Source organism: Orbicella faveolata, unplaced genomic scaffold (genome assembly GCF_042242905.1).
Source record: "Orbicella faveolata isolate gen_17 unplaced genomic scaffold, um_ofav_v1 contig_1, whole genome shotgun sequence".
Taxonomy (NCBI): Eukaryota; Metazoa; Cnidaria; class Anthozoa; order Scleractinia; family Merulinidae; genus Orbicella; species Orbicella faveolata.
In genome coordinates this window covers 35443097-35465221 of record NW_028301536.1, presented here as the reverse complement: position 1 = coordinate 35465221, position 22125 = coordinate 35443097, and the positions used below count along the sequence as shown (strand labels likewise).

Sequence of the window (22125 nt, the reverse complement as noted above, 5' to 3'; positions counted from 1 at the left end):
CGTTATAAATCTCTGTACATTTCTTTGCCGTCCTCTTGAAGACAACGTGAAATGACCACGTTCTGCGTCGTCTACGGAACGTGGACGACAACGGCTAATTTTTCGTATTTCCATTTGGAATTGAACGCCTTCGTTGTATATTTAGCTTAAGCACGTTTTTAGAGACACTGACGTACCGAAAAGATCTAGACAATGGCGAATTTCGCTTGTAAAATATTAATTCATTTTTTGCTAGGCGTCGTCCTCGGCATCGCCCTCGGCGTCGTCGTCGTCGTTACTTAAGCTTTCTAGTGTCTCTCTGCGGACGAACACTATCGCGTCACGTGATCAGTTTAAACTAATAAGAATCGAAGAAAATTTAGTGGTGAACTATAATCTGTGATAGATAGAGAGTAGCGTGGCAGTGTGCCCTTGTTAATAAAATGACCGCAACTTTTTGGCGTTTTCGAAGTGTCTGTGAAGAGGACTTAGAACGACTAGTAGATTTATACTAAAACAATTAGATTATAGTTGACTCGGGCTGCGCCCTCGTAACTATCACGCGAATCGCGAGCTCATAATCTAATTGTTTATTAGTAGAATGCAAATGCTGTAATCTGATATGGCTGAGTCATTGCACACTATCAGCCGTAAGTGTGCATTGGCTTGGTGTGGTCGACAAAATTGCAACGTTTCCTCATTTCTCCGAAGTTTTGAAAGAACATTTAGTAAGAAATGGATAATCAAATTCCTAAGAAGACTAAAAGGAGGAGATTTACGATTTCTTGAATTAAAAAAGCTCCCAATTTTACCACTAAGAAATTGAATTATTCGGTAATATTTTATATTTTATAGCACATTAGAAAATAGCCCAAAGAAAATACGCGCGCCGATTGGTTGAAAATAGTATTTTGTCTTGAGTCATTTGCAAGCACTAAGACATCGAGAGCTCCGCAAGGCGTCGCACTAGTTTGCTGAAGAGGTAGGTAGACGACAATAGAAACAAATCGTTTGGAATAAATGGCCACAAATGTGACGAGTTTTGGTTAAAACTTCGCCACCAGTCTACGGGTCGGTGACCGAGGAGGTGGAGGGGAAAAGAACAAGAAATAACCAACCTTTTGTACTTAACTTTGACACGCGCCCCTTTTTCATTGGACAGGAGACTTCCATTGTTGCCAGATTGGAGCACAACCCGCAAACTGATAAGACACAGGAAATGCCTGGCGATAAAATGACATTATGATTTCGGTTATCGGCATAATGTTTGTTTTTCTATTTAACAATTAGAAAACAGCCCGCGCTGATTGGTTGAAAATCGTGTCTATTTAACAACTAGATTATTCGCTCTCGATTTCTATGAGGTGATAGTTGATTCGGCCTTCGGCCTCATCAACTATCACTTCATGAAATATAAAATATTACCGCCTGTTTTAGACGAAAATATAATTTTATGATAACCTATTTCATAGCTTTTCAAACGGTGTATAGTTTTCCATTCAACTGTGAATATTTGTTGAGAAAATGAATTAACAAAACAAATATAGGCAGTTCTGACTTTTTGTGACTGAAAAGAAGTCAGTTTAGCTTCAGGGCAGTTTAGCTTAAGCGGGATTTCTCGTTATGCACCGCAAGAAATTCAAGTAAATGTTTTACTGACCAAGAACACTGAATACTAGACTAACTTTTTTTTTTTTGCGTGTCACTGGATCTCGACTGCGTCCCGCCTCGTACCCGCAAAACAAGAGCTTGGTGACTATCCAGTCATTTCGATCAGCGAATAACGGCCACAAGTTTACCACTTATCTTACATATTGAAACACAAGCAAATCCACGGCCATGTTTATTCACTTTTGAGCAAAGAAATGTTTATCTTACAGTCTGTACTATTTGTTACTAGCACCCTCGACCGCTTACTATTCTTGTCAGTAAAAGCAGAAGACAAAACCAGCCTTTACCTACATTACCCAGCAATGTTCAATTCCTTTCATAGGTTTCCGCTACTACATTAAAAGTTAGAAGAATTTGGCCTTGGGCACGAAATGTTTCCTTGAAAAAAGCGGTCTCCATTGCTCTAGAAAAACAAATTCAACCTAAGCTTGTGTCTATTGCTCTGGTGATACATCTATTTCTCCGTCACCATGGCAATGCCACAATAGAGACACGTGCGTAGCATTCACTGTTCACGCGCACTGGATTAACGAAGATCACCAAGTCCCCATCCACAATACTCCGGAGAAATGTGAAAACACAGCTTTCTTTCTCCGGTTAGGCCTACCATCCACACGAATCCGTCACGAAAACGGAGTTTTTCGAAAACGATCTACAAACCGAAGGAAATTGAAAACGCGGGCATTTCGTTTACGCGTGGACGAAAAACATTTTGAAAACGGAGCTTTTCGAAAACGATCAACAAACCGAAGGAAATTGAAAACGCGGACATTTCGTTTTCGTGCGGACGAAAAACACTTTGAAAACGGAGCTTTTCGAAAACAATGAGGTCACGATAATCATGTGATTTCTCTGAGCGAATTTTCATCAAATCCAAATCCAAGATGACCGCCGATTGATGCGTTTTTAAATTCTTCTGGCAAAGTGTGGACGGAAAACATTTGATGCGTTTTCAGAGTGAAACCTCCGTTTTCAAATTCCTCCGGCGTAGTGTGGACGGCGCCTGATAGTTTAAACCATCCAATCGTTAATTACATTTGCAAAGATCGCGTTCGAATTCTCAGTAACATGCAGTATAATACCCTTAAAAACCTTTGTTCCATGAGTAACAAATTTGATCACCTGGCTTCCAAACCTTTCTCAGAAGTGATTACTTCCTCGGAACTGTTTATTTTTTTTTTACCTCCTAGCTAATGCTACTCGTGCTATTACATCCACCATTACCCACTAGAGAGTTGTAAAAACACACTAAAAACACTAAAACCGCTAGTAGAGTGGTTTTCAATTGAGTGTGGTAAAACCAAAACCAAAGTAATTACTCTAGCCAATCACAGAGGACACAGACAATACAATGAACCAATCAAAGCTCGAAGTAATTACAGGTAGCTGACGCAAAGTGCGGGAAAATACATGCGAACGCGTTACAATTGGTTTTGGTTGTACTTCTGATTGGATCAAAAAGTGGCGCGAGTTTTTAAGCCAATTGTGAGGCGTAGAAAGTGCAAAACCAATTACTTTTCGACTCTCAAATGAAAACCACTCTATTATCAATAACTTTGATGAACTCAAGTCATTCACAAGCTAGCATAATTTACAAATTGTTTCCTCAATCTTGCTACAACCCCCCCGGGAAGAAATTCAAAAATTAAAAGAAATTCCTATTTCCTAGTGATAAAATTAGATTAAAAATAATACTAGAATTTGTTGCATCGTGACCCATACCATCAATACCTCTTAGGAGTAAAGCGTTACAATATTACACATGTAGCAAATTTCAAAATTACCTACAACGAGCTACTGACAATAATATGTGCATTGAAAATAAATTAATAAATATCCTCCATAGGCGAGGATTCCGCCCCGTTGTTTTTCCTTTTTGATGTCCTTTGGTAAGAAAATGGCGACTATACATCAGAATTAAAAACAACTATATTGTTAACGAGATATTTACAGCCTTGAATTCAATTCACATTCTCGCATCACCAAGACACGAATATTTCCTTGCAATATTTGTTGCAATAACACTCAGGACCTACACATCTTGACCCGTTATCAATAATTAAACAATATTTCCTGTGATAAACAATATTTCCTTGTGTGAATGAGGTTCATTTCCAGTAACCGTCATGTATTTCGCTCTCCACATAGTCACGTGCCATTCCGTCCTCGTTCCAGGCTATTCTCATGAAAAGTAGTCTTTGCCAAATGAAGTGACGTCAGCGCCTACTGGGAGTGACGCATTCTTAACTGATCGTACTGCCTCCTGATCGGTGAAAATGTACGTTGACCCAGTGTCCAGACTTTTTGTGCCAGACACGTGTTTCCTCTGATTGACTTGTCAAGGCAGCACCAGCACTACAAAGCAAAGCGAAAAATAACTAACAAGACTTAAAATCCATCAAATATTTTCGTTTATGGTTTACATTACCTGTTGATGTACTGTTGAAGTCGGACATAGCAGATGCAAGCAGCTTCTTCTCCAAGCATGTGAACATGTGGCGACAATATAGTCGTATTGATTGGAGTTGTCCGTTTGCTAAGAACTGCAAAGAAACAAAAAGCACTGAAGCATTGTGTGAAGCCAGGCTTTGACGTTGTGAGCAGACCTAGTATGTATGTTCACTGCATTGTTTGTGTAAGCTGCGATTGTTTATGATAACTTAATTTGTTTTTTGATATACGTTACTCATCAGAAACCTCTCTTACGTAATTTGACTAACGACGGTACCCTTCCTATTAGAATTCAGGGAATAACTGGTCGAGTAATTTCAAGATTGGACGAGCGCACAGCGTGAGGCCTATTTGCAATTGGGAGCACGATTTCTCCCGGCATTGTACTCCACTCGGTCCAATTACTAATTAATCGTATATTTAACAAATTTCGAAATTCGTTTTGAGCACTTCTTTTGAGCGAAAGCGCGACTAGCGCTTTCCATAAGTATCAAACACCGTAGGGTATAATAAGAAGGAAGCCATTAAAGCGCGCGTAACTGACGTGCAAATCGCGAAGATGTCCAATTACAGGTAACCAATTACAAGTTGTAATTGGATACCTGTAATTGGACAACCATGTGATCGCGCGCCGATTACGTGACAAATAGGCGCGCGGAGAACCAATCACGATCGAGAATTTTGTCATAGATGGGAATCATTAAGAAATAGAAAACATTTTCCGCGTTTGCAGCAAGTTTTAGTGTAAATCTAATAGCGTGCTATCGTGAATGCCGTTTTCTTATTGGCTGCACTAACTACTATCTGTTGTAGAGAGTGAGTAGCCTAGCAGTGTGCGGATTTTAACAAAATGGCGGCCGCTTCGCATTTTGGAGGTGTCTGCGAAGAGGATTAGAAGACTAATAGATTTATACTAAAATAATTAGAATATTCGCTCTCGATTGCTAGAAGTCAACTCGGCTATGCGTTGTTGACTATTTGCTTATAAACTCGGGTCGTAGTCTAATTGTCAAAGAGAACATGCATGGAACACCATCTTCTATTTTGCTCAACACAAGACTAGCTTTTAGCGCACGTCTTATTACAGGGCGTCTTTAAAAGATTACAAAAAGCGACAACACAAAATAGCGCCGCTTTACTCACTTACCATTCTCAAAATAGAATTTGTGGAACTCTAGACCTTCAACCAGGTGACCTCGAGCTTCTGGTTCAAATGCTGTTATATGAGGGTCAGCTAATTTGCTGCAACGGGAAAAAGAACCGCAGTTTATGAGTTTGACTGACGATGCCCTGGGTTTGTGTTTAATAAAGACCTGATTCGCAGTAGCGACGTAGTGACATAAAGGACATAAATCAGTGCTCAATTAACTTCGTAGAACCAATGAGAATAGACTTCACCTTCACCCACTAAAAAAAAAGAACGTTAAATTATATTATGACAATTAAACAACTCTAAGCAACCGATTTCTTATACAGGTTTGCGACTCAGATTACCGGGCAGGTCGTCGTCATTTTGGTGTCGGTAGAACCGCTCTTAAATAACGTTGGAACAAAATGTAAGGCTCACATTTCTCATGTACAAATTTATATTGGGAGACGCAATGCAAGAGCCGCGCTATCATACTTGGTATACTCAAGCGTGCATCATAATTCAATAAAGCACCTTCATGGCGTCAGCAAAATTAAGTATTTCCCTTGGCAATGATTGACAATTGATTCATGCCTCAAGCTGTGCATCGTCGAATTGATGTATTTCAGAAGGTTGTAAAACACTCAAGTTCAGCAAGTTTTCCGGTTTGAAGTTTTGGGATTTTCCCGCGGAGAATAGAACAGCATTTTCCGAAATTATTGAAAACAGGCCAGACAAGCTCACGTGGTATACCCAGATTTTCGAAAATTCAACACATGCATAGTTTATTCTCCCCGAATTTCCGAAATTCCTGGTTGATATAGTTCGCATTTCGGAAATTCGCCTATTTCGGATTTTCCAGATACCAAAGGAAATTTCCGCACTATTTGCCTTCGTTTCGAAACTATCCGAGTTCTTGGCCGAATGGAAAGCGCCTTAGAGTTTCACTCGGCTGTGCCTCGAGCAGGCCCTCGAGCACCTCATACGTTTCTTTTGTGCTCTCCAAACTTCCCGCTAAAGGCATGACTCAATTGTTAACTGTGAATATCGAAAATGCATGTCAAAAATACCTGTATGTTTCGAAGTCTCCTGTGGTTATACTGGTAATCAGCTTCTGTGTAAGCTGGATGATATGTTGCTCTCGAGCTAAAGTGAAGAAGAATCGTGTCAACTTCAGACGAACATTAGTCGGTACACAGTTATCCAATGTGTCGGTGTGTTGTCACACTAACCTTTATTAGCCACTACATCAACCTCGTGTTCATCTTCAGAATGAGTCATAAGTTCCTCATCTGATCCTTTTTTCTTACTAACGAAAGGTCGCACTGCAATTAATGACAAATGGAGAGTTAGCAACTGCCACTGAAACCTCTTACAAAAGTTCACCACCCATAATAAGGACGGTGGAGAGCACGGGATTTTTCTTGGAGGTGTACCGCCCAGCTCCCGACGACGTCAAAAATCTGTGCCTTACATTGGACCTGTTTTTTTAAATCTGTACCCTATTCCACAACCACCTGGAAGAAGTGTTTTATGTGTAGCTTACATCAAACCCGATCTCCCTATTCCACGGTCTTGTTCTCTAGTTCAGACCAACACGACTATTTTTGAGTAACACTGCTCAAAAAACTACCCCAGTCTATATACTTCTACAAATGTGTTTTCGTAGCAGTCATATTGGTCTTCCTAAACATAAGCAATTTTCTTTTTAAATACGAACAAAAACTCATTTCCAAAAGAGAGGGAAACTTTGTATTTTCCAAACGTTGTGACATCATGTAAAACCACTCTAAAGTAGTCAAAGGTTTGCTGAAGATGTAGATAACAAAAACCCATTACCCACTAACAGAGCGCTTTTCAACCGACTGTCAAAAACCAAAACCAAAGCTATCACTCTGCGGGCCAATCACAAAGGACAACGCCAATTCAGTGAACCCATCAAAACTCTACGCAAACACGTGTACATGAAACAAAACTCGGGAAAACGTGTGTGAACCACTTGACGGTTGCTTTTGAGGGGTCAGGTTGAAGAGGCGCCGTCCCAAGGATGTTGGACGAAAGTTTGACTTTCACGTTCGTCCAACACGTTTTATGGGAAACCAACGAAGGTGTTTGCAAAATAGGGTTTCCTTGCTGGCTGGAAAATACCTGCGGTTTATTTTCAGTCGCAGTCGGTACACCCCCGAGAATTGGTCTGTAACTACAAAGATATAACTTTCCAATTCAGTTACATACTGTTGGTTGTTATGGGTATAAATTGCGGATGTATACTTGCGAGACGGTAAATAGGAACTTAAGGTAAGGGCCTTATTCAGGGAAACAGTAGTTCGGACTTGTTTCTTCTACGAATGCGGACTGAATATGATCAATTTGTTTGAATCAGAGGTTAGTGTGGTAAAACCTTGTTAAATTTAAACAACAACTAAGACCACTTGTACACGAGTGATGAACATGAAGCAAGTACAAATGAATTTGTGACACCGTGTTAAGGATGAGCAAGAAAGATTAGTAACACATAATGGATTACAGGGCTCGTATCATTCATAAGAAGGCCTTCAAGAAATGTTATGAAAAAACGATAAACTCTCATTCACGATTATTTTAAATTTAGCGTCCACGAGAAAGTGATTGCAAAAACACTGAAACCTGTTTAAACTTAGTGGAGATATTTAACACTACATTTAACGAAAAAGATTCAGATACTAGAGTTTAAATTTTACCTGTCTATTTTCAGCATATTTGTGGTTATCATTCAGTAAACAACTTTTAAGTCTTTCAAGTGATTTAACTGATTAAATTGCTCATGCCACAAAACTCTAAAGGGAAACTGTTCGGATCTTCTTAACCGATTACTAGTTATGTGATTTTCGATTTCACATTTGATCAAACTGAGTTCAATAAAGTGTAAAGCAAATTCCAATAGCTACAGAACTTCTTAAGCATACGAACAACTGCAAGTTAACTCAGTAAAGTGTAGAATAACAAAATAAAGGTATAACGTTGCTCGTGAAACAGATAAGAAAGCCTGAATTTGGTTCATTAAAAAGGTTTGTTTACTAACAGTGTGCCATTGCTCCTCCTCGTGGGTAAGTTTTTTGTTGTTCTACTGGAGTCGGAGGCTTGAAAACGACTGTAATTACACAGAAAATCTCTTATTATCAGTTCAAGCCTACCTCGACACAAAACAAAAACAAATCAACAGACAAACAACAAAAACGACATAACATGACAAACAGCGAACCAAACAAAAAAACTTTATAATGTTCCCTGGTTATGTTTCAACCGTACAACAAATGAATTAAAAAGTTTTGGCTATTGTTCTTTTGGAAATAGCGTTTGAAAACGCCGAACTCATACACCGCTTTCGCACACTTCAAATGGGCGAGACAAAAGAAAAGCCATTCAGATAAGCGACGTAAAAATGTTCGAAGGAAACAGTGCAAACGTGGCAATCGTCGACCACATAATGCAAACAGAAGGCGGCGAAGAGATTAATGTAGGGTTAGCTGTGGGTAAGCCACCTGAAGCAACTGGGCTGATTATAAGATTCTCCTCAAAGGTTACCAGGCACTTATTTATGCTAGTATCAAGCGTTTACTTTTATTGAATTTAGATAAAAAATTTAAAACATATCGGGTTCGTTTTAACGTGCAGGGGAAGTATCGCTTAAACGTCATCTTAGATAAGAAAACGTTTACGGTTTGATGTAACTTTATAAGCGTAGCCAACACGTTTGAACACTAAAAAGTTCCAGTTTTTACTTTATGTCTAATTCTGAAAGATTTAGACCCGGCCATGAGGAGCTTTTAACACCGCTCTAAAAAAGTGTTAAGATTTATGTTTAACGTATTTATTTTCACTGTTATGTGATTTCTTTGGTTACCTGAGTTAGCTGAAAACCTACGAGCCACAATGGTTGTTAAGATGGCGCCCTGCAACGACAACAACATTGTGACATCAATGAAATTCCACTAAGAACATTATTATACCTGCAGAAAGATTAAAATTACTTGTTGCCAGGATAGTGGTGAGAATTGCGCCCTAAAGAAACATCAAACAAACCTTAGTCACAAAACATACACAGATTCAAGGAAAGCCAAAGAGGAAACAGTTCTGCTAGTAAGTATAGAGATTTTTATCCAGAGAATTTCTCGATTTCTAACATACAGTAACCTGTACTACATGTATCGTTATAAAGTAGGCCCAAGCTACGGGGGTGAGGGGGGTACCAAGACAAACTAAACGATTCGGAACATCTGGACGATCGACATCGCATGGATCGCTTCAAACTCTGACGGAACGATAACGAATTTTAATTTTAGGTTAACTTTATTACCACGTGATGCATTCACCAATGTTTCCAATGATAATTGTAAGTACTGTTAACACCAATACTAAATGTTTCACTAGCCCAAGAGAGTGAACACATGTGAAATATTAAACGCGCACTCCTTGTTCTGACCAAATAATCGGTAAAAAATCCAGGAAACCATCTCAAGGCCACAAATCACTTTATATTGGTTTTCCGGAATCTAGTCTCGAATTCTGCTTCGTTAATCCGTCTCCATGAGTTCACGAACACGCAGCAATTATTTGATGATGAAAAGAGGTCTCACTTTGGGCTTCATTTTGTGATGTGGTAAAAAAAAGTTCTCCGTTATGGTTGAGGTTGCTCTTTTAACAGGTGATAGAAATTGGGCCGAGAGGTCGCATTAAGAAGCATTCTTACCATAAGGTTTTTTGGCTTTTATCAGGGATACTAACCTTGAGTTTTCTTCTGGCATTGAATTTCTTCAGTCCGTCCAGAGTTTCTTGTCTGTGTACTTTAGAAGCCACACGTTCACGGTTCTAAAGAATCAGATGTCGATTGTGTCAATAAACTTGTGTACGTTTAAATCAATATTTTGCTCTGTTTATTTGCAATAATTGCCTTAATTAACGACGAAATTACGCGAAACGAGTCAGTATTTGACTTCTACAGTCCGTCCGTTCATTCAGGATGTCTCGCAACGGCGCAACAAAAAACCTTTTACTGGGTAGATTTATCGAAGTAACTAAATGAATTATTGTCAACAAAGGTTATTGAAAGAAAATGCCATGAAGTTGCACGTCTGAAACATTGCCTGGTCCAACAGGGCCTTTGAAACATCTTAATGGTGCAAGCCACATGTATTGCACAGCCTTTGCTCCTCTGAGGGTCTCAATAGGGTAGTGGCTTTTACGGCTTACGGTCATACCCCAATGAGACCCTCTCCTCTGGGTTGATGAATTTGTTCAGCAAAAATGCCATCTGATCAGTCAAAAACTTCAACAAAAATAAACCAGTCGAGGTGTTTTTACATACCACAATCCATGGATGTTTCAAGGCCTCAGACGCAGTGATCCTCTTGGACTGATCAACAGATAACAAAGTGTTTATAAGTTCCTGCGATAGGCAAGAAAAAAAAAAGCACAATCAGGTAACCTGTTTTTTGTTGCTAATGGATACCTTCGGACAAAAACGTTTCATAGAAAAGGCAACTATCATCTGTTAAACTTGATCTATTTATATATAATTATACACTTAGTCAATTTTGATTATTTGCACCGAATGCCAGAGTCTTTATTTGTTTTGCTTATTTTAGACAGTGTTCTTTTTGTTTTGTTTTATTGTTTTGTTTTTTTTGGCAAGTTTTAAACTTAGCGAAAATAAAATGCACTCGTATCTACCGTGTTCGAAAAAAATTCTGCCACGATGTGCAAGCGTCAACTCTTTTAAAACAGCCATGGTTTACACTGGCCAGCCAGCACGAAATCCCTGACTAAAGAGCGTGTTTATTGTGAGAATATTTATTTTGCCGTTTGGCGGCAACCGTGCAACACCCTAAGGAATAACGTGGTATAAAAGCATAGTTTTTCAAACCCTACACTTACCTTCGCCTCATCTGTAACTGTATCCCATTCAGGCGACGGGTACTAATCAGACAAAGTAGAAAAACAATGAGAATTAGTAACACATTTAACAGTACTGTATTACATGAATTTGTGTTAACTGATATAATTATTAATATATATTCTTTTAAATTCAAGATGCGAACTAGATATACAAATATAAACTAAAACATTTAGGGTAAAAAGATGCATCTAGGAAAGGAAGTTACGTGTTATCCCTAATCATTTAATGCAACAGACAATCTCCCTTCCTTGGCTTTTCAGCGCCTGCTTTGCTGACGAAGCAACACATTTATTTACCACACATGATGACATAGGACTTAACAAACGGTACATGCAGCTGTAACTCTCTGGTGTTTGGGTTCCACAAAATCCATAAATTTGAGCTTGTCCTTGGAAGTTTATTGAATAATCTATTGTACTTAGTTGAGTGTATATTATTGACCAACATCAGCCACCATTGTTATGAACACCTTCACAACAAGTTGGCATACGTTTAGCTAGAGTCCATAAAAAATGTCTTTAAAATCGGGAGAGCATGACTGCATTTTAACTGTTAAGCTCAGATTTTGACTCAGATAGAAGGAATTGAGAAAAACACACGCTGCAATTAAAAAACACGACTGCGTCAACCAGATGGTTTATTGAATTACTCACATCATAAGCGCCGGCTTTTATCTGAGCGTATAACTTGTGTTGATCTTCATCCCAAAATGGAGGATAACCAACAAGTAGGATGTACAAGATAACACCTGTTTAAAATAAAACAAAACTTACTTATAATATACATGTAGGTATACTCTGTTAGAAATAAAAAGTTTATGACACTGAGTCTTAAGGGCCCATTAACTGATCTTTTCGAGCCGTTGCTAAGGAAAATTTATTCTCATATAACCTCATCATATTTGGTTAGTTCAGAGTTATTTCATGTGTTTTAACTTTTCCATGATCAGTAACACCAGTGATTTCGTCATCAGGCCACGCCCCTGGTCATGCAACTAATACTGACAAAATGCAAAGGCTCCCAGGCAAATTACTTTATCAGGATTTCTTTTCATTGATTTAGTATTTTAATCTTAATCCTCGTTATGCTATGCATAGATTTTGTTTTATTTCTAAAAGGTCAGATTTGAGAGAATTTGAAAAATTGAAAAATTCGTAATTTCTGAAAAAAGCATGATTTTGAAAAAGGAATGCATAGCTATGTTTCCAACGTTGGCTTCAAACGAAACTCGTCGAGAAAGGCTCCATTAAATGAAAAACCGCGTTTCCTTTAGCATTCATAGAAACCGGAAGTGCGCCCGATATATATTGGAAGTTACCGTATCAGCGCGTGCGCAATTTACACCACCGGCGCACTTTCTGATTGGTTACGCGATTTAATATCTGACTTCTGGTGCAATTTCAGACACAAAGCCTTGGGGCCGCAATGTCAGCCTCAGAAATAGACATACTTGTTTACAGCGAATTTTCAGCCCAGAGGCTGTGATCTTCAGCTGCTAAAGCTTCGTCTCTTCAAGATTTTATTAACAATGGAATGCTTCCGGAAGATCATCCTCTTAAAAGAAGAAGTTTTGGCCATGCTTCCGACGTGATTTGGCAAGAGCGCCATTTAACAATTAATTCTGAAAGTGTCAAAAACATGTGCAATTGACGAAGTTGTGAGAAGTCTCCAATGTTTATTCCCGCTCTTTTGATCAATTTCGACAAAAAGTATTCTAATGTTCCACCGAATTTTTTTCTTCTTGGCGGAATTAACAGACATATCCAACTACTTATTAACCGAGAGTGAGGTCTTTACTGGAAAATCTCAAACCGAAACCCCTTGCCGTAGAGATTTTCCCGTAAAGACCGAACGTTCCACGTTAATAAGTTGTTTATTATATGGTTTTTTGCTTTGGTTTTGCAGGCCTGTAATCGGCCCGTGGGCATTACGCAAGAATCATACCCTACAATTGGCCAATCAGAACGCGCGTTACATCGACTATAAACACAAGCCATATAATAAAACATGATATTCTCCTTGCTTGGAAAACAAACATCATGTGCATCAGTTGCGCTCTCTCGCCTTCCGCGCGCTTCCAACTGGCCGCATGAATTTCCGGCTGATTGGCTCAGATTTATAGCATGACGTCTTTTATCGTGTATAAATAAAGGTTGTATGTATGTATGATAACATTGCTGTTGACAGGTAAGCAACGAAGGGGCGGCAGACGACTAGTGAAGTAAAAGTAAAGATCAGACATTTTCGCTCTAACGTTTCGCTCTCTGGCCCGCTAATCCGCCTGTTCTGCGGGCTACTTACCACAGGCCCATAAGTCAACAGGCCTGCCGTATGGCTCCTTCTTGAGTACCTCAGGAGAAAGATATCCTGGTGTACCAGCAAATCCTGAAAAGAACAAAGAAATGCAAGAGTTCATGACATCCAAATTTTAAAGTCATGTACAAACACCAATCATATTCAATCAAGTCCGAACTTACGACCCATGTACATGCAATGTCATTTTAATGGCTCAGCTTTAGCCTGTTCCCCCACCCATCCCATCTCACCCCACTGTACATACCACTTACCATACCAGCCATGCTTGTCACCATCTACCTCAATGGCTAATCCAAAGTCAGCTAGTTTGACCGCAGCACCTTTTTCTTTACTTGCAAGGAGCAAATTTTCTGGCTATATACAGTTGTAACAAAAAAAAGAGCACATGTTTTAAATTAGTGTTCAAAATTCATCTAAAGTGACCCCACTTGAACATCCAATCATATTAATTCAATTAAATGCCAAACCCAATTAAGCACCACCTCCAAAGTGCCACCTATAAGAGGAAATTACTAAAGAGCACCCCACTTGAATAAGTGCCACATTCATTCCTGACAATGCAGCTTTAACAGGGTGTCCTAAAATTACTGGCCTTGTGGTAATATAAACAGATCCTTTTATCACCATAAGACCAAAAAAATTAAAGAAAAGTAGCATGAAGCTCAATTGGAATTTCCAGAAGGGTGGGGGGTCTTAGAAAAAAAATCCCTTCTGTGGGGGTGGGATGGAAAAATTACAACTATATTTAATTCTACTCAAAAAAAGTGGTTATATTTTGTTGTTAATATAATTTTGCATGTTATCAGGACCAAAAGTTGTGGTTGTTTAAAGAATGCCGCCCTCAAACAAGCGCTGCTCCCAAATAAGTGCCAAATCGGAACACTGAAAACTTAAAGAGAAAAACAGCACTCACTTAACTTAATAATGTAGAATATGCACAGTGACAATCATGTACCTTCAAATCTCGATGAACAACATTATTTTGATGGCAATGATGAACACTTTCCAGTATCTGCTGAATGCAGTGACTTAAAGAAAGTGAATGAAAATAATATAATATATTATCAACACATAATTTTCCCCTACCAGATAATAAATGCTACATTTAACTTGACATGTCCTCAGAGGTACATACATTTACATGTACAAAGAAAACAGGAATGCCAAAAAGAAATGAGTCAGAATAAAGTTAAAATGATGTTGGGTGTATTTTCTTGGGTAATCAAAATTATATAAATTTACAGCTTTATAACCGGACAGGCCTTGGTGTGGTCAATAATAAAGGCCATTTAAATAAACTAAGCACCATAATTTGTAAAATTTGTACATCGTTCATTAACAGGCAGCTAACTTTTTTCCAAGGCTATCCATTATTAATTGTAAATTAGGTAAGGAAGATCCTCTCGGGGAACCTAGTAAATCTTATTGTATTGCACATAAGAATTTTCCAATTAACATTCATTTCATCAACCACTTTTATTACCTCGCGTCAGCTTCACTATAGTATTCTCTAGCAACAATGTCTTCAAACAATTCTCCTCCAGTAACCCTGCAGTAAAACGCAGACTTTTTGTTCAGTGAAATATGCATTGTAGACAAGTACAGTAACAAAAACTCTTCACTACAGTACAGTAATATAGCATCATGTCCAAACTACAACTTAACAGAATTGCAACCACTATGAACTGAGAAATACATCTGTACAGGAGACTGAGAAATACATCTGTACAAAAAAATAATTTAGATATGTTTGGGAAGAAATAGGTAATATAAATACTAGAAGTAGTTGAATAACTTGCTATGTAAACTTGTTCGTGAGTGTGTGTGCGTGAGTTAATGTGAGTTAGTTGTGTTATACCAAAAGTACTGTTAATTATGTTTAATAAAGTATTGTACTGAAAGTCAAGTAAATAATAATTATTTACACAACTATTACGTGCATTGCAATAAAAAAAAATAAAATAAAATAAGACAAAAAAAAAAAAACCGCCATACAATCTGCCTACAAATGTAGACGTCTTCATTTTGATCAAAAATACCCTTACCTACAGTAATTATTATACCCATATGTTAGATACAATAGAACTACTGAGAGTGTAACACAAACTACTTTTAAAATAAATATTAAGGTTTTCTACATGTAAGGGACAGTCTCACAAGCAACGCATACACGACTATCTGCCTCTGGGAGCGCTCCTGCAGTAACTAAAAGTACTATAGCCAGCTTCAAGTTTGGCTTGTAACAATATATTTAATTCAAGCCAAATTCTTCTTTGAGGCTTCTCGCACTCTCTTTTTCTGCTGTTGCTTGAGTGAAACCTTTTTACGGCCAGAGTTGTTTTTTCAGCCTCCGGCCCTCTTCTTGTCGACGCCATTTTGTTTCACAGATCACAAACTTGAAAGCATCGGACCAGATCTGCGAAATTTTGGATGATCAACTGCACATGTGCAGTCTGTGATACTTAACCCCTTTAACCACTGTCAGAGCTATGAAAATTATACCTAGTATTGTTAGTAACAGTTTGGAAAAACATGAAAATGTTGTGTAAACACTTCTGAGACACCTTCAGCTCATTATTCTCATACTTTGCTCATTCTTTCAACTACAGCTCTCACTGATAAAAATTTTAGAAGTAGCTGATGATGATGACTATTCACAAGTCAGACACAATGAAGACACTTACAAGTCAAACACAAGGTAGTGGTATCCTTCTTCAGCAATGCTAGCGTGAAGTCTAACTGCATAGACAAGAGACAGATATAATGTCAACTACTATACAATCTGCGAATAACTATATTTTGGTAACTAATGTTTATGGCAAACGAATATTGAGTGCTTCTCCTTGTGGCATGATGTAACATCCAGTGTCTCAGCCAGAAAATTTTATTTGAGGGCCAAAGTGACCCCTTAAGATCTTTTTTTAGGGGCCAATGTTTTAGGAAAGGGGCCACTAAATTGAAAGCTACAGAAGGAAAAAATGCATCAGGTTACCAAGGAAAATAAAGCAGTTTATTAGGATCTATGATAAAATTTAATAGTAAGTGTTTTTTGAAGGGTTTCTACTCAATAAAGTTTCTTTTGAATCATATACTAGTATGAAGGATCCATGCATTACAAGAGAACAATTCTTAGGCATATATGACGTAGTCAATGATCAAGGGTTTGCAATGTATTATAGGGCGATTTCAAACATGGTCAGCCATTTGAAAGTTTTCCGATATGAGAGAATCAATACAGCAAAGCAAAAGGCCAGATTGACTTCTTTTCTTATGTTGAATGTTTTAGAAGCAAAGATCTTTCAATATGATTTTTCTGGAAGGACATAATGTGTGACGAAATAACCGTTATTGATCATCAACACAGAGAAATGTAGTCGCCATTATGCCATAATATGGCTACTAAACCAGAATTTTTGGTTGCCAAGGATGAACTGCTTGTTGCATTGGCAATCATATCGATCACAATCTCGAGCCCTGGGATGGCTTTTAAAATATTATGCCTGTGTTAAGCCTGCAGTCTTGTAAAAGGAAAGGACCAAATTGGCCCTTTTTTCGTTTTTCTGGGGGCCATCTCTGATTGTAACGTAGGATTCCCGCAATGGCGCGCTCTGGCGAAAACACTGCAACATCTTGTATGACGCATGTGTTCTAGCATTATAATAGCATGAAACACTCCATTCTCATCCCCAGAGCCATGCTGTTTATATATGTTGTGGGATACGTGTACCACACTCTCACATTATGCATTTTGATCAGGATATCAGTGTCAGTTACATTTTGGGTAACATCACTTCTCCTTTGTTTAGTGCTACAAATGCTTGCCCACTACATAGCTGTGATGGCAATTATCCTTCTGGAATTTCCCCTTGCTCAGTTCAAGATTGTCTCATCTACTGTTTTTAAAGTACTGATTAAGTGTATTTTCCAGGGTTCAAATAAAGAGTGACATATTTCTTCTCCTTAGTGGCTTGTTGTTTATCTTCCTTTGATTGCCTCTATAAAAGAGACCAGGAAGTCCATTACTCAGCAAGATCTTTCTCAGCTTAGTGGCATTAACACTTGTAAAGTTGTGAATTTTTGACAAAAAAATCTTCTCATTACACCACAGACTTTGTGGCACCTATTGAAAGCGCAAATTAACTTAATCCGTCTTTGAAGGGACTCTTCACCAATTTAGAATATAATCTGGGTCAAGAAGCGCTGCTATACCCTTCTGCATTCAATACTTCTCATTGAAAAGCTGTTCAGTTGTAAAAATCCATATAAATATGCTTTAATTTTAAGTGGTGTAATTGTTAACTTCAAAGCTGGCAACAGAATAAAGAACATGCTATTCCTTTGTGCCTCTTTGATAATTAAGTTAGGTTTTAAATTAGTTAATAGGTGAGATGAAAATTTGCATTCTTGAAGAAAACAAAATTGTTCCTCTTCCATTTTTTATCACATATTATTTACTTTCTTCCATTTATCCCCAGTAGAGAAAAAACAAGGCTAGCACATCTTCCTCATGTTTTCAAGAAAACAAGGGTATCATGTGTTAGACACCTTTGCAAGGAAAACAAAAGTATCAAGTTATGAATGTTGGCCTGAATGTAAAATTGTCAAGTTTGCTACTTCAAGAATCACTGAATTTAAAATGAATGAAAATCAATGTATATCACAACTTTGTGTATTGCACTCTGCACTATCTAAGACTGTCTCCCTTAAGTTCTTTGAACAGATTTCTCTATTTTATGATTTAAGACCTCTGTATTAGCCAATGAATGCTTTGTGTCAAGCCTCTACTTTTTCCCACCCCCTCCTACCCTTCAAGAAAACGCCTGATGTTTAGGTTGGAGAACTGGTGACTTGGATTCTCTTACAGGTACAGTGTAAGGAAGACATTGTGAATGCGAGTGTTATATGTACATGTATGTTATAATTATAATACTAACTCAAGTCTTATATGTACCACAAATCAACCCTCCTCTAAATTAGCATAGTTAAGGAGTTAGAAAGTCTACAGCACAATAACTGAAGACAGATCATTCTGGTCATGACTTCAATTACCAACCTAGTGACATGTCTTACTAATAGGATCGCCCATATCAAAGCATTGTATGAATTCTTGTGCACTAAGATTTTGTAACAAGTGGGGAATGTAGATGTGAACAGACAGGAAGAAACAACAGGAAGGCTCCTTGTATAAATAAACAAAAGGAATATAATGAAGGACATCTCCAAAACAACATTTTGCATATGACACTGCGACATACACAAAACAGTGCATGTTATGTGTAATGACCACATAAATTTTAATTAGACACTACATGCAGAATATAGCTAAAGTACTGACAAATTTCACATTTCCTTTGACATTTCATGATCCCTGAAGGTGACAAAAACATTATTGTGTGACAAACAGATATTTATCAGGTGAATTTCCTTTTTGTATAACCCCCTGTGGCTGAAAAGAAAAACATATGTAATATGTTTCCGCCAAAAGAAACTGACCAACAAAGATGAAAGGGATCTTCGCAGCTTTAGCAGCAAAATTTGAGTTCAGTCTTATAGCATTTCAGCATGTGCATTACAGTTTACTTTCTTTTCCAGTGAACATTTCCACAAATTTTCAAACTTCAATAGCAGAAAAACAGAATATGAGATTACCCAGAACACACAATTCTAGCCGCTAAAAAACAGTTGATATTTATATTCCAAAATATGCAATGGCGAATGAAGGACAACTAATTTGCATGTATTACAATAGGGGAAGGAAATCCTAACAAATGGAATAAACAGTGCTAATGAGCAGTGATCCCACACCTACCTGTTAGGAAAAAAGATTTTAATTAACACTTTCAGGGTCTGAGATTAACCCCATTAACCCTCTCAGGATTATGCCTCAAATACTTGTTCTATCTTATACAAATATCTATCACCGACAGTTGGAAACATCTAGACCTTGCATGTGTAATTGGAAAGTGCATGTTTCAGGTTTGCATGGTTGGAGAGCACTGTCGACTTGTGCACAAGGTTGAGACAAAACTTAGCCATGTGATTATGAGAATTAATCATCTAATCTACTTTCATTGATGACTGACTTACTTGGTATCTCACTATCTGTGTTAATTTAATTCCTATTTCAGTCTGACTCCGTAAATAACTTGCGCGTTTAATTAAAATTTCTTAGTATTCGAAAGCCTAACAGTTCTCTTTTACTCTTTTTCTTCCTCCTGTACTAACCTTCAATTATCAGCAATTTATATCGTTTCGAAAAAATAGTAAAACTGCATCGAAATAACCGTGAAGCCTCGTCAGTATTTGACCATTAAATAATGTACAAATGGCACAGCACGACGACGCATTGTTATTTCTTGGTTTCTGGGAGTTGTTTTGCCCCGCACACGTCTATCTCAAACTGTTGGTTGATTCAAGTTTTAAGAACCTATTTGCAGTTTTACGAAAAGCCATTTCAGTGCTATTATATTGTCTGTGCATGTCGCGTGTGTGACCCTTCCCGCGAAATCGACGCGCGTCAATTGTCTTATTTTTTCCCTCCTCCACACAAAATACAATATTATTATTTACATGATTCAGTGTTAACATTTCAGTCTTATCGACAGAATACAGAACCATATAGTCGGTATTATTTTGCAAAACAATACAAGATTAAATGAAACTGCAATTAGAAATATTGGAAATCTTTTCGCGCCGTTCTGATAATCTGCAGCTGGGATAAAGTTTTCAACTCGTGGAATTTACAAGCAATCAAACCCACCACCTCCGCAAACCAAAGTGAAATCTTATCTAGCGTAGAAATTCAGACAGTTCTTGTCGATATAAAATCGTGCCACAGCTCAGATTAATGACTACAAGTTTAAGAGCGAACGACAGATGGACTGCAGCGCAATTCAACATGGTTTAATGATCGAGTAGGAAGACCTCACAGTGTGTGATCGACAACACCAACGATTCAATAAACCTAAATTCACACGGTTGCAATTTAAAGGGAGACGCCCGGACTCGCAACTTGCCAAGCAGGAAAACCCGAGCTACAGTACAACCGCACGCACGTTATATTGACGCATCTTTTGTACTCCCAACCTGCACCAGCTTAACGGCTGAGAGTTCATTTATGTGACATCTATTAGCGAGTCTGACTTTCTACCCAAGAAAGTTCCGCTGACATTGAAATTAAATGCATTTCTCTCTCTGTTTACACAGTTGTTGAGGTGATCTGAGCGTTTGAAAGCCTTACAGTCGCGTTTCTTTTCAACATAAAACGCCTTTGACTGTTTCAGGGAACTTCTACAGGACACCACCTCCCCCAAAATAATGGGCCTTTCCGGCTAACATATATCTTCAGGAAATTAGAAATTACACAGAATATTTCCAACATTTTATAGACCTTAATTTGTGGGCCTGCCAATTTCCCTCGCGTGATATTTAAGTTACTAATATAAATGTATTTTCTACCCACCTATGTTTGCGTGTTTCAGAAGACGGCATATCCTAGCTTCTCTCTCGAGCTTTTGAAGATCTAATGAGCAAGGGGAAAATATATTTGAGGATTTATCTGGGCAAATATCAAAGTATGGTGAGCACAGGTGAAAGCTGTTCCCTCTCTCCCACTGAGAATTGATGTTTTGGGCTCTTGCCCGTTGAAATATTAAATTCATTCTGGTGAAACTTTCGATCCCGCTCAAGCAAAGCGACATCTGGTTTGCAGTTGAGAATATTATTTCATCGTAGGCCTACATGTTGGTACAAAAGTATAAAACCATATATATCGCTAGAAAAAAATCTTAGCTCTTCCATGAAACAACAACATAATAGCAATTTCGTTCTCGAAGCATAATATGCCGAGCTTAACATCCTTAAAAATAAAAGACGCGTCCTTTGTATGTCAAAGGATAACCTTGCCCTCGCAAAACAAAACTGCCATTGAAAGAGCCGTTACTTCTCAAAAGAATCAGATTATGATTTTTTTGTGCACGTCGTTTTAACCCAAATCTTCCGGGGTCGTAAGGATTCAACCAAAATTTGCTACAGGGAGGCCTCAAATAAATGACGGACAATTCTTAACTTTTCCGTGAGCTACCTTTCAAAAACAAATTTTCAGACAACACTTCGATTTGACATATTTATGAACAAGTCAAATTACACTTTCTTACCTCTAGATGATAACTTTCTCGTGTTGATAATTTTCGCGGCATACTCAACTCTCGTCTCCTTGTGTACACACCGTCGAACAATGCTGAATGCACCTCTGCGAGCGAAAAACGCGGAACAAAATTCAAAATGTACACTAACGTCGACTTAAAATTGTCCCACAGTAATACGTACTTTCCCAGTTCTTCTTTTAGTTCGTAAGTCTCGTGAAATGCCTGTTTCAAGACCTGTGGAGAACTGCCCGCCATGTTTGAAGTCCACTCAACTTTGTTATTCTCGTCAATGATTGATCGATTGTACCAATCGACGTCACGTGTCCTAATAACCTCATAGACTCGACGCTTCCTGAAGGTTTTTCCAGTTTCACCGGATCCAAAGTAAAAAAAAAAAAAAAAAAAAAAAAAACACCAGGGACTCAAATATCTTGACATTTCGATACCTAGACACAACGGCAATGCTTATTCGTTGAAAAATCTGAATCAAGGAAAAT

At 38.1% G+C, this 22125-nt stretch overlaps 1 protein-coding gene across 2 annotated transcripts; it reads right to left on the bottom strand.

Moving 5' to 3' along the window:
* Window positions 1–1809: 1809 nt before the first annotated feature.
* Window positions 1810–22034, bottom strand: LOC110040877 (calcium/calmodulin-dependent protein kinase type II delta chain-like). Of its 2 annotated transcripts, none has more exons than XM_020746151.2 (18): window positions 21810–22034; window positions 21638–21732; window positions 20944–21003; window positions 16166–16220; window positions 14965–15030; window positions 14437–14509; window positions 13733–13835; window positions 13467–13550; window positions 11819–11913; window positions 11144–11185; window positions 10575–10655; window positions 9995–10078; window positions 9220–9271; window positions 6463–6555; window positions 6301–6376; window positions 5249–5343; window positions 4079–4193; window positions 1810–4005 (listed from the first exon to the last, which is right to left on the bottom strand). In XM_020746151.2, exons 1-18 carry the CDS (start codon window positions 21881–21883, stop codon window positions 3894–3896), a joined length of 1455 nt encoding a protein of 484 aa, XP_020601810.1. In that variant the 5' UTR covers window positions 21884–22034; the 3' UTR covers window positions 1810–3893. The 2 variants fall into 2 exon arrangements, with proteins under 2 accessions (XP_020601810.1, XP_020601817.1); XM_020746158.2 differs by lacking the exon at window positions 9220–9271 and adding an exon at window positions 9114–9162.
* Window positions 22035–22125: the final 91 nt, after the last annotated feature.

What these genes read in the sequence shown, in the direction of transcription:
- LOC110040877 (XM_020746151.2), bottom strand. Translation starts at nt 21,883, where the DNA reads ATGGCGGGCAGTTCTCCACAGGTCTTGAAACAGGCATTTCACGAGACT. An exon ending in TGACAAGCATGGCTGGTATG is followed by an intron (nt 13,551 to 13,732) that starts GTAAGTGGTATG and finishes TGTTCTTTTCAG; the next exon opens with GATTTGCTGGTACACCAGGA. An exon ending in CAAATTCTATTTTGAGAATG is followed by an intron (nt 4,194 to 5,248) that starts GTAAGTGAGTAA and finishes GTTTCTTTGCAG; the next exon opens with TTCTTAGCAAACGGACAACT.